Here is a 12680-nt window from a genome sequence, read left to right on the forward strand (position 1 = left end):
CAGTGAAATGTTTAAAAAAGAGGAAGATGGAGTTGGCTAAATTCAAAGGCAGGTCTCTCAAACTTTTGCATTGCACAATAACACACCCTCAGTTAAAATGGTAGTCAAATGTACTTTGTCCATGATTGATCTGTAACTAATATATTAGCGAATTTCCCTTAAATGATATATTTGCTTGAATAAACAGCTATATCCTGTACACTATAAATATACTGAAGTACATAGTCCTGGCTGGTATAGCTCAGAGGACTGAGCACAGGCCTGTGAAGCAAAGGGTCACAGTTTCAATTCCCAGTCAGGGCACATGCCTGGGTTGCAGGCCAGGTCCCCAGTAGGGGGAGTGCAATAGGCAACTGCACATTGATGCTTCTCTCCCTCTCTTTTTCCTTCTCTCCCCCTCTCTCTAAAAATAAATAAATAAAATCTTAAAATATATAAATAAAAATATTAAAGCATGTAAAATATCATCTTACAGTTTTACATTTATTGTGAAGTAGCTTGAGAATGCATTTTTGTATTATTTTTATCTTCTTAGAAACCAGATTCTATTCATGTGAGCAGAAACGGCAAACATTTTTTAAAGGGCCAGTAAATGAGTATTTTAGTTTTTTTGAGGCATATATGCTCTCACATATCCTCTATTTAAAAAGAAATATTCATTTATTTAAAAATTAGAAAAAATATTCTTAGCTCTGGAGTCATAAGAAAAGAGGCTTGTGAACTTCGTTTGGCCAGTGGACTATATCATTTTATAATACCAGTTATAGATTCAAAGTTTGGGTATCATACCTGAGGTTAAATCTTTGTTCTCAAACCTCCTAGTGTATGGCCAGTGTGAGCATGTGTACTTCTTTATATTTTAGTTTCCCACTACAAAACAAACTTGGCTCTAATGGTGGTTGAGAACATTAAATAAACCCATGTACATTTACATATGCTCAATGAGGAGCCTGACACAAAATTACATGCAGTAAATGGCAACTATTATTATTATAAGTGGCACCTTCTTCCTCAAGTCAGAAAATGTCAGATTATCATAGTTAAATAAAATTCAGAAGGTGTTCTTTTTCTTCTTAGGAAATTGTAGTAGACAGTTTTCGATGACAGTTAAAATAACTTTATGGAAATTTAGGTGACTTGGATTCAGAGAGTCAAGAATACATGTTTTGCTACTTTTTGTTTCCTGTTATAAAATTCTTCTGAGATGCAAAAGAGATAGGAGGTAAGAGTAGAGTGTCTTTATTACATTAGAGGTAGAGATTTATTCCTTCAGAATACGTGTTATTTATTTCTCTGCTGATTGAAAAGGGAGAAACAATAATGAGGGCATAATTTGAAGAGGTCTTCAAGTATGAATCACTGAAGTTAATATACTTCTTTGAAAGGGCTCTTTGTGAATTAACTACTTGACAATGCATAAAGATTCTAATCTAGATCTTCAAAACTGCTCAGCACTTGTTTTATAGATCACAATCCTGTAATTATAAGTGAGATCTCACTGATGATTTTCTTTCTAAAAAGTTTTCTATAAGACCTTCAATTATGTGTTTGGATTTTTATTTATAAGAAAACCGAAGCTGTCGAAGAGGTTTCAAGGCCTGCTACAATCGTCGCTGCATCCCTCACAGCAAGTTATGTGATGGGGAAAATGACTGTGGAGACAACTCTGATGAATTAGAATGTAAAGGTAAATATATGTTGTATCAGCATGTATTGTCATTTCTCATTTCTTCAGTTTGCTTCCCTGTTTATTGGACATTTCTACTAGAATGTGTAATAATATTGTTATTTCTCTGAAATGTTCCTCTTTATTTCTTAATTCATCATTTTCTTAATGACTGGACAGGAAACCTTGGTGTTATCCTTGATTTCTCTTTCCACCAATTTTTTTTCACCCACATGTCTAATCATCAACAAATCTTCCAATTCTTTGGAGTATCTTCCCATTCAATCTACTCTGAGCCTGGATTAACTGAGAAGCCCTTTTGATTGTCTCCCTGCCTCTAGTATTTCTAATGCATCCCACTGCTGTTAGTCATGGCAACACATTTTACCCCTTCCCACAGTGCCAGCTGAGGGACAGTTCAGCAAGCCAGACTCCTTGTGAAAGAATTCCAGCCCCCACACTGGTTGGGTGACCTTGGATAAGACACTTAACCAACCTATACCAACCTCAGTTTTTCAAACTCTAAGAGAAGACAACTGATTGACTGCATTAGTATTTAGGAAACTTAGAATAGAACTTGTCATAGAGCAAGTGCTATGTGAACATTTGCGTTTTTTCTAAATCACTGGCCTGATAAAGAAACACAAAGTTTCAATGCTCACAGAATCAATGACAAATTTTTTAAGATATAAAGTCTCCTAAAATCTGGACCCAATAAATATTTCCAAACTAATTTCCCTTTAAAAATGTTTCTATTCATTAAATACATGTTACTGGATAAAATTTATTGACTAAGATATAAAATGAATAGGTCATGATCCTGTTCTGAAGGAATTACAACTCTAAGTGAAAATTAGTCATTTAAACAGGTAAAGATGTCTATAAATTGCTTTGATTGTAACATTTTTGGGGGGTGGTGCTTGGAAGTATCTTGAAAGATTTTATAGTCTAGATTAAATTTAAACTGTCAAACTATAAATACAATGGAATGATCAAAACAGAAGAAAATTCTTAGTAGAGGTATTAATATTGAAAAATGCAAGTAATTTGATATGGTTAGATGCAGGTTGCATATTGGAGTGAGGTAACAAAAAATGAGGCAAGTTAGAAGAAGGCAGGTTGTGAATGTGTTTTGGTGCCAGGTTAAAGCACTTTAGAGAAATTAAACCTAATTTTGTAGTTACCAGAAAGTCACTGAAAGTTTAAAACAGGCCCAATAGATTTAAATTCACATTTAAAGAAAAATAAAACAGTCATATGATTGTGTGAATGAAAAGTATAAAACAGATAAGAAAGACCAAACAGGAGGTTATTGTTACAGCCCAAGCTAAGGATAACAGCATTTTAAAAGGTAGCGTAGCAGGTCTTCTTGGATGACAAACAAAGAGAAAGCATGGGGAAACATAAAAGAAACTTGTGGTTTTTTTTCCTGTTTTAAAATTTTTATATGCTTTTGTTATTTTTCAAAATTTATTTTTGTGAGCCTTTTGTATGAGACAGGAATGAGATGATAAGGGTAGTTTTCCCCTGGAAGGGGATATTGAGGGGAAAACAGAGAAGGGTTTTCAGGAACATATATGAAGGACACATGGACAAAACCAAAGGGGGGGTAGGATCAAGGGTGGGAAGTGGGGATGGCTGGGGTGGGAAGAGAGGTAGGGGGGAAATGGAGACAACTGTACTTGAACAACAATAAAAAAAATAAGGGTAGTTTGTGCTCTGAGCTTGGAGCACCTATGAACATTCTAATGAAACTGAAACTCAGGTAGTAGATTTAGACCAGATATATTGATTTGGGGGCTCATTAAAGAGAGAAAGCTCAGAGAATGTATGGAGTAATCATTGTTTTAAGGAAGTACAAGAGAATTGCCAATTGAATTTAAAAATTAAAGGCAGTAATATAGAAAGAAGAAGTAGGTCTCAGGACTTACAGAATATTTTTTAAAGAATTTATTTATTTATGTTCTTAAGACAGCAGGATCAGTTAGCATTACATAGTGGTACAAAGAGGTCAAGAGAGCAGGCATAGACTGGAGTGCACATTGCAATGGCAAAGCAGAGACAATCTCTTGCTTATCTTCATGAGAGCAAATTCCATGGAAAGGTAAAGAAAAGCCAGATTACCTTAGGTCATAGTAGAAACTTGATGGTGAAGGAGTAAAGACAGTGAATTCAGACTCTTTTTGAGAAAAGATGCACAGTAAAAGAAGAGTATGATGTATATATGTAATAAGAGTCTATGAAAAATTGCAAAAGTGAGCAGACTATACACACATTATTTTATAACCAGAAAAGGGTTGGAAAATTACTCTGCCATCTGTATGAATTTGGCCAAACATTTAGTAGTTTACCATCTAAGGTTGACACTATGTTTTAGGAAGAGCCAAGTGTATTGAGATAAGTCAACAATTACATCATACTACCTATAAAAGTTTTAAAATGACAAATTGTTAAAAAAATACTGGGGGTAAGTGCAGGGAAACGGATAAGCATTTTGGAAAAAAGAAGGAAGGAAAAGTAGGAGATGCAAAATTGCACCTCTGTTATTAGCTGTTTGTAAGCAGGAGAGAAGAATATAATAGACATTAAGCTAGTATAAAGGTAAAAGTATAAATCTAGAATGTGAAGTAACTAAACAATAAATACAATAAGTATACTTTAAAACAAAATCCATAAAAGGAGGTGTGGGAATTTAATAAGTTATTGCTCTTTGGGGGAAAATGATTTTTTCTTTCAGAAGTGGTAAATAAATTAGTGTTTTTGGGTTTATGAAATAGTCCCTGGTACATGGTAGGTGTTTATTAAATTCTTATGTGGTTTTTCAGGTCAGTAAATTTTATGGAATATATAGACAGCTTTTCTTTTCTGCCTAGTGACATTATTAAAAGGTATTGAAAAGCAATACAAATAACTTAAAATGTTATTTTCCCTTTTTTAATCTAAACTCTGATTTCTGTGTTATAACTATCTCAATAATATACTTGGTCACAGAGCAACTGTATTAGTATGTTTCCATCAAAACTTTTATGATAAAAATAGGGAAAAGTATAACATCTTAAAAGACAACCAATACAAAATCGTATTCCTTGATCTTCTTCCTGTGTGATATAGGACATTTGAAAATAAAAATGCTCTTGGAAGCTCAAGAGCATTTGAGTTCAGTCTAGTAAGTAAATTATTACTTACTAGAAATTAACAGATTTAAGCAAATGCACTAGCACCTTTAAGATAAATAAATGGGCAACCTTTTAGATGAAAAGTAACTTATCATAATTGCATCTTTTAAATTTTATTTTTCTGTCATGTTAAGTTTGTTCACACAGTGTCCCGGTTGAGCACATTTCATGTCATGCCATGGGGGACTGACTTCCCTGGTTCATTTTCCAAAAGCCAGGTTATCTTATAAAACAGAGATTCAGATGTGCATCCATCAGACACATGCACACTTATAGCACCTAAAAGATTGTGAAGAAAAAGGAACGTGTAAGGGCTCAAAGACTGGACAAATAATTCTCTTTCTAAGCCTTGTCTTCTGTTACTTGTCTATTTCTATAGTCGGTGGGGATGCGGTGTTTTGTTGTATATCTATGCACACTCATATACAAACCACCTATTATTTTTTAATGTAAATAAAGTAAAATATAAAAAAATGAAATTTATACAATAAAAATATCAGTATATCCAGGAAAATTTTGATAGGCTATGGAGAGAGGCTATAATGGATTCATTTGTAAATTATTTGAAGTACTATTAAATTTGTTTGTTTAGTTTATATGTTAATAGAATTTAATATTACTAACTTTTCAATAAAGCAGCTAATTTACAGAGTGGAATGGATGTTATAAGGAATTATCTTTGGTTTCTTCTTTTTTGAATGAAAAGCAAAACCCCATATCCTCCTAATTGTCTAATTACCACCCCTTCTCAGTTTCTTTTCATGACTGAGAGCTTTAGATAGTAAGCAATCTGGGAGATCTGAGGAGATGTTCAGAAAGTTTGTCTTTTTATGTTCCTCCTCCGCTTGTGGGAGAGGTCAAGTGAACACTTTTTGGGAGAGGACGATAGGTCCCTCCTCTCCTCCCTGTTGAGATAAATATAAAGACTGCCCTTGGGAAGTACACGAACACCTTTATGGGGACTGGAGAGCCAAGTACTTCTGAGGAAACCTAAAGGAGAGAAAACTGGTGTTTGTTTTTAAATCAGTTCATCAAAAAAACTTCAAAGATCTCACAAACAAGAAGTTAAAGGAAAGGATAAGCATTCCTAGAAAACAAATCATCATTTCTCTGGATGTACATACACTTAGAACCAAACAATAAATGAACTAAAGCATGTGATTTGAAATTAAATAGAAGAGATATAACAGCAAATGTAGTGCTCCGCCTTGTCAGTTTACTTTTGCACAGGCTGGGTAGAGGTGCTGGAAGGGAGAACATTGACTTAGGTTATTTGTAAGAAGTGTCCTAAGAACAGTAAGACTAAATGATTTTATGTCTTTCTAATCTCATTAAATATTTTAAGTAACATGAATAAATAAAGGTGGATGAAATAGGGAAATTAAGGAAGTACAGGGGGGAAAGCATGGTTTCACTGTCCCTCTTTCTACTACTTTTTACCCACAGTCCCTCTCCGATGCGGACAGCGGCCTGCAGTGTCCGCCCAGGTTATTATGGATGAAATGAGACATTCACACACCAAGTCCTGTGGAGGAAAAGGGACAGCATGGCTTTTCTCTCAAGGGAAGCAAAAACTGTGGCCCTCGTTGGGAGGGGCCTTTATTGGGTTTCTCGGCACATTACATGATGGTTCTTATTTACTATGCACAGGTTGCTTTAGGTGGTTACCTTTTACAGAAAACAAAGGAGCCAATGCCACTAATCACATCACAGAACAGGAATATTTGCAAATGAAAAGGGCAAAAGTGATTGCAGTTACACTCCTACTCGGAAGGTTTAGCATGGATTTTAGGAAGTTATTTTGCAGTAAACATTTGCCACAAATCCAGGTGAGGGAGTTTTTAGCAAAAGCAAGACTCAAAGTGGCCTAGGCATATTGCAAGCCTGATTCCCCATGGGAGAACCTATCTGTGGGCGTTGGTCCTGTGCATCTTCGAGTGGGAGCTGGGCCCACACCACGCAGAACAGTCTCCTACACCTCTCAGGTGGTCTTTGTAATATCCCATTGCTACTCTGGTGTGGCCCTAATGTTTTCACTCACATTTTGTGGGCTTACTTATTCTTTTGGACTACCTTGCGGGAAAAATCTAGTATTTCTTATTTGGCTTATCTTTATTTGGACTACATCATATACTATATTTTTCTTTCTCTTTTTTCAGGACTTTTAGCCTGCGGAAAAATTTTCAGAAAGCTTTCAGATCCACTTGATAATTATATATTCCAGCTCCTTCCTCCCTCAAAATTCACCCTGAGGGTGAAACAAATGTCAAAGCCTAACTAACCAAAACCACATGCAAAGGAAATGTAGTTGAGGGAACAGCAAGGAAGGGCTTTGTAAGAGACATTTGCTTATTTATTTCATAAAGTTTCTACAATTCCCATGGATGTTTTCCATCACAGGCCTACAAATGCTGGCCATGTTAACTCCCACAATTATTTTGCCCCTGCTACTTATGAAATTTTTCAATCACTTAATATGTCTAATTTCATTGCTACTTATCACCATGTTTAACCCTCTCATGGTTCCCAAACTCTACCAAGTTGTGGACTATGCAGAGACAGAATAAGAGATAAAGGGATATTTTGTTCCTATTCACATATCTCAAACACTCCTAGGCCTCATGACTAAAATTCATAGCTTATTTTTGATTGGGAAAAGGAGAGAAAAATTACTCCTACAAATATTTTATGCTCTACTCAGTTCTCCTGACCCCTACCTTATTTATCATCCTGTGCCCGTCTTTTAAATACTATTTCCTAACCAACATTCTCAATTTCAAATTCACAGTTTCTTTTCATCTCTTCAGAGTGTCTATTTGTATTTCTTTTATCTTCCTAAAATTCCTCCCAAGATAGTGTGCTACATTTTCTTCATCCTAAAATTAATTTTTTGCTTTTACTTTCACCTGAGAGCCCCCAAGACTATTTTGAGATTCCATTGCTGTGAAATCCCTGAATCTCCAGTCCTCTTAATGGTCCTGAACTGCTACCTCCAGGTTCATAAGTCACACATTGCCTCACTACTCTGTCTGCCACCAGACCTAGTTAGAATTGTTCCCTGTCACATACAGAGACTGTTTGTGGGAGCTTTGAGGCTGGTGGACATGACAAAATGGGTTGTGATAGTCTCCACTGGAATATTTCTGGCACCCTACACTCTTAACTACAAGTATAAGGTAGAACTTCATGTGTATTATGAGATGAATCTTTGTAGACTGGTCTAGGGATATTAGCATTTTCTTGATTATTGTTTCATGAAGAAATAATTTTTGTCTTCTAAATAAAGGGATTATAGGAATCTTTTGGAACACAACCTCTTAATAAGAGATTGCTGATAGATTTCAGAGTCAGAAACAAAATGTAAACGCTTATCATGATTATTTTCTATATTATATATTCCATTTACTATTCCCATTGAAAAATATTTAATGTGAAACCTAATAGAAAGGAATATGGAGGAGATCTTGCTTTTTTAGACATAAATGAAAAATATTTTTTCCTGTTTGGAGCAGTGTATTTATCTACTCATAATAGCATCATTTGTTTCACATGATAAGATGTTATTTTTGATAAAGAAAACAGTGAAGCAATTATAATTGCAAATTACAAGCAAAACATTTATTCTAATCATCATTTAAATACAAATAATGATAGAATTGCAAGACAATTAAATATAATAAGAGCAGTGCATTGTAAAGTACAAATGAGATACAATCCCTTGAATAAAATTTGCATATTTAAGATAGCATTTCAACCATTTACAATTGATATAGTTTCTATTTACAATTAAATAGGGTTTTAAAAATGTCAACATTAGTGAAAGTAGCTTAATCAAAGAGTGCTTCAGGTTGTACATTTAACATAATCAATCAGTGGAGATTTAAATTTGAAATAAAAATCTCACCTAAGTTAGTCTAACTCACATAGCATGCTATGCACCTATTCACAACATATTGCTGGAAACCATTATATAGTAATGAATGTGTAAGCAAAGTTGAAAGAAATGTATGAATAAGAAAAAAAACTATTCTGTACAAAGTATATATAATGATAATAACATATTGAAACTGATTTTTATCTAAGCCTAGCAAGGTGTTGAAAAGCCATACTTTCCAAAAATAGAGACAAGTAATACCACATTTATGTTTCTTAGCATGAAGCATCCATATTTCCTATGCCAAATGTTAATGATATGACCATATAAAGGAGTATAATGTAACATGGGTGACTTTCTAGCAGTACTGAGTACTATTCGAGTTCTAAAGTTAGTGCTCAGTGGCTTCTCCCTCTCAGACTCTGTGTCTGTCTGTCTGTCTTGTCTCCTTGTCATAGCCGGGAATGTTACACACCTTCTTAGCAACAAGATTGGAATCTCCCTGTATGTTCTCAATCAGGTATTTGCTTAGTGTCATAACATTGTACTTGCGAAATTGGTAGAAGAGAGAATGTGAAGCAACATTTAATCTTTTTATAGGTTGTCCTAGTCCTGAACTGGTATTATCATGGCAAACAAAACATGATTCTTATGTTCATGGAGTTTACAATTTAGTGAGAGAGCAGATACATAAACAGGTGGTTGCAATATACTGTTGTAATTACCACAACAGAAGGAATAATTGTGTAACAGAGAGAAGACCTATGAGGCATTTAACCCAAACTTGGGGATGGGGCCAAGGGTCATTTGACTCCCCAAGTTAAAAAAGCAAAATCAAACAAATTTTATGAATTTAATTAAAACAAGCAAAATGTTAAAGCCAGGAATCACTTTCTGTTTCATCTATTGATTTATTTACCTGTTTTTCTAGTTTCTACGTGTGCTGCTGTTGAGTTCCATTGCACAGATGGGACGTGCATTCCAAGATCAGCGCAATGCAACCAGAATGTAGATTGTGCAGATGCTTCAGATGAAAAGAACTGCAGTAAGAGTCCACTCCTTTTTCATTGTTCATGCCTGGGCACTTGTGGCGTTACATAGAACACTGTCCTGCTTTTCACTGAACCTCCTCCTGAACTGATATGTGATTAACCCCTGTTGTGTAGAATGATTGTATATTTACTTACTCAAATGAAGCTAACTTCTTTTGTCTCCAGCATGGAAAACTGATCATTTTTGCTTATGGGGCATTTTTTCATTTTTCTTTTTACTCCTCATAGACAATACAGACTGTGCACACTTCTATAAACTTGGAGTGAAAACCACAGGGTTCATAAGATGCAATTCTACCTCACTGTGTGTTCTGCCAACCTGGATATGCGATGGGGCTAATGACTGTGGAGACTATTCAGATGAACTAAAATGCCCAGGTAATTCTAGGGGAAAAAATAAAACAAGCTTTGCCTTGAAGATTTAGAGGCTAGTTGTGTAGACTAAACATATTAATTGTTATTATTAATATCAAGTGATTAAGATTAAATTTTAAATATTCCAAACCTGCCCCTTGATAATTTTTAATGAATAATAAAATGCTACTCAAGAAATCTGTTCTCTCTTTGGAGGAATTTCCTCTTTTAGTTCACCATTAATTCTTTTCAAGTTGGCGATTAAACTTAAAATGAGTAATCTGTAAAGTTTCAATTCAAGTATTACATACTAGAAAAATTTGTTTTTAGACTAAAGGCGGAGATACTATATTTTTTACCACTGGCTACACTGAATGTTTCTATACAGTTTACACTGTCATATCAGAGTGTTTGGTGCAGCTGACACATGCTCTTTGCATGGTAGTTCACATCATAGTTATCATTCCTGGGTCAAGTTTAGACAGGTGTTTAGTCTATTAGCCATGTTTACATAAACTTTGAAAAGTGTCACCTGCATTCTTAGAAAAGTGCTTTTCATGAAAAAGTCGTAGCCCTATGTCTTTTTAATTGAAGGAAAAAAATTTAAAATATATAATAAGAAAAAAGTGTTAAATGACTATAACTGAGAGTAGATATGCTTTAGGAAGCTATTAAATGTGTTCTTATACTTCTATTTCTCTCTCCTTACCCTACTGCTATGCTCACTTTTCCCATGTTTAGTTGATATTTAATAATTTTTGAAATACTTTAAGAAGTTACATTTGTAGATATTTTTTTAAAGATTTTATTTATTTATTTATCTTTAGAGGGTAAGGAGAGAGGGAAAGAAACATCAATGTATGGTTGCCTTTCATGCGTCCCCTGCTGGAGGCTCACCTGCAGGGAACCAGCCTGCAACCCAGGCATGTGCCCTGACTGGGAATCAAACCACGATCCTCTGGCTCTCAGGCCTGTCATTTATAGATACTTTTTACACAATCACACACAGTTGTACATAATCTACTATAACGAACTTATATTCTTAATAGTTTATAAATTCTGCCAATGGATTTAGCAATAAAAGAGTCTTTTTTTCTTTTTTCCTCAACATGAGTAACATTATTCTGTGGCTTTCACATTTTTATTTTATTTTTAATTATATAAAACATTAAAAAATATGAAAACATTTTTTCAGGTTCATGGAAACTGGGTGTCAAGATTCTTAATTCAATGTTCTTTCTACCATAATTCTTTACCTCATTATAATTCATTTAAATATTAACTTAAAGGCAAAATATAATAAAACTTTTAAAACATATATCAACATATAAATATGTATATAAATATATATGGTATTTAATAAATATGGTCTTTACATATTTCTAGGATTAAAAAATTATTTAAAAGTTAAATTTTAACGTTAGTAGAGAATTGTGATTATACTGGGAAAGAAGAACAGGGATAATCATGTAGACTTTTGTGATTGGGGAACAGATAGGCAGGAGTCTAGTAATAGGTCAGTCTCAATCCAGGGTGTCCAACCCACAGCCCATAGGCTGCCTGTAGCCCAGGGTGGCCATGAATGCAGCACAACACAAAACCATATATTTTCTTAAAACATTATGAGATTTTTTTTATGATTACATGTTATGTAATGTTTTACATGTTTTATGACATCCACTACTGAAAACATCAGATATTTTATATGCATTATTAGAGGTTATGATAACAGTAGTCCATTATATATATTCTAAGAAATATATATATATAATGGACAAAATAATTATATAGAAATACTTTATATTCTTATTATATTTCTGCAAAGTGTAACAATATTAGAGACTGTATTTTAACTATTTTTCCTTTAAGCTAGAGAATATGTATTTAAATCTTGTCAAAGATAACTCAAACTATAGGAGAGTAGGAATACTAAGTCTATACTTTTTAAACAAAAATCTACTAATGTTTTTACAATGTTATTTACTTTTTATGAATAGAGAATTAAGAATGTTTTCCACCAAAATGATTTGTTGACCTTAAGCTCACTCATTTTATATACATTTCAGTTATTAATTTTATTTTTATTACTGAAACTCCACGTTATTTTGATATAACCTGTTTTTCCACTAGTGCCATCATTCCATTTGCATTTGATTATTATATCTGCCTAGTTTACTCTGATATGTGCCATTTTTTAAAATGTTTCCTTAGTTTTCATGACCTTGACATTCTTGAAGGTAACATCTCAGTTTTGTTTTAAGTTTTCTAGTTATTTATCCCTTCCAATTCAAGGATTATTACTGTTTTGCTATCCATCTATACTTTAGAAGTCTGATTATTTAAATTATTTGATGTAACATTTTATATTTTGTCACAGTGCAAAACATGCACAAATGTGAAGAAAATTATTTTGACTGTCCTAATGGAAGATGCATTTTGAATACCTGGGTTTGTGACGGTCAGAAAGATTGTGAAGATGGACTTGATGAATTGCACTGTGGTGAGGCATTAAATTTTGCTTTAATTTTATGAACCATATTATAATTTATATACTGATG

At 33.8% G+C, this 12680-nt stretch overlaps 1 protein-coding gene across 1 annotated transcript in view; it reads left to right on the plus strand.

The window, feature by feature from the left end:
* Positions 1-12680, plus strand: part of LRP1B (LDL receptor related protein 1B) — a gene marked incomplete at its 3' end in the record, with an annotated part of 1343287 nt that overhangs the window by 1184429 nt on the left and 146178 nt on the right. Inside the window, exons 48-51 of the mRNA XM_037064526.1 lie at positions 1568-1687; positions 9648-9761; positions 9997-10146; positions 12500-12622. Coding sequence (XP_036920421.1) covers positions 1568-1687; positions 9648-9761; positions 9997-10146; positions 12500-12622 — 507 coding nt within the window. The remainder of the gene's footprint in view (positions 1-1567; positions 1688-9647; positions 9762-9996; positions 10147-12499; positions 12623-12680) is intronic.

The sequence above is a fragment of the Sturnira hondurensis genome, unplaced genomic scaffold, assembly GCF_014824575.4.
Source record: "Sturnira hondurensis isolate 20B ecotype Veracruz unplaced genomic scaffold, ASM1482457v3 Scaffold0015475, whole genome shotgun sequence".
NCBI classification, from domain to species: domain Eukaryota; kingdom Metazoa; phylum Chordata; class Mammalia; order Chiroptera; family Phyllostomidae; genus Sturnira; species Sturnira hondurensis.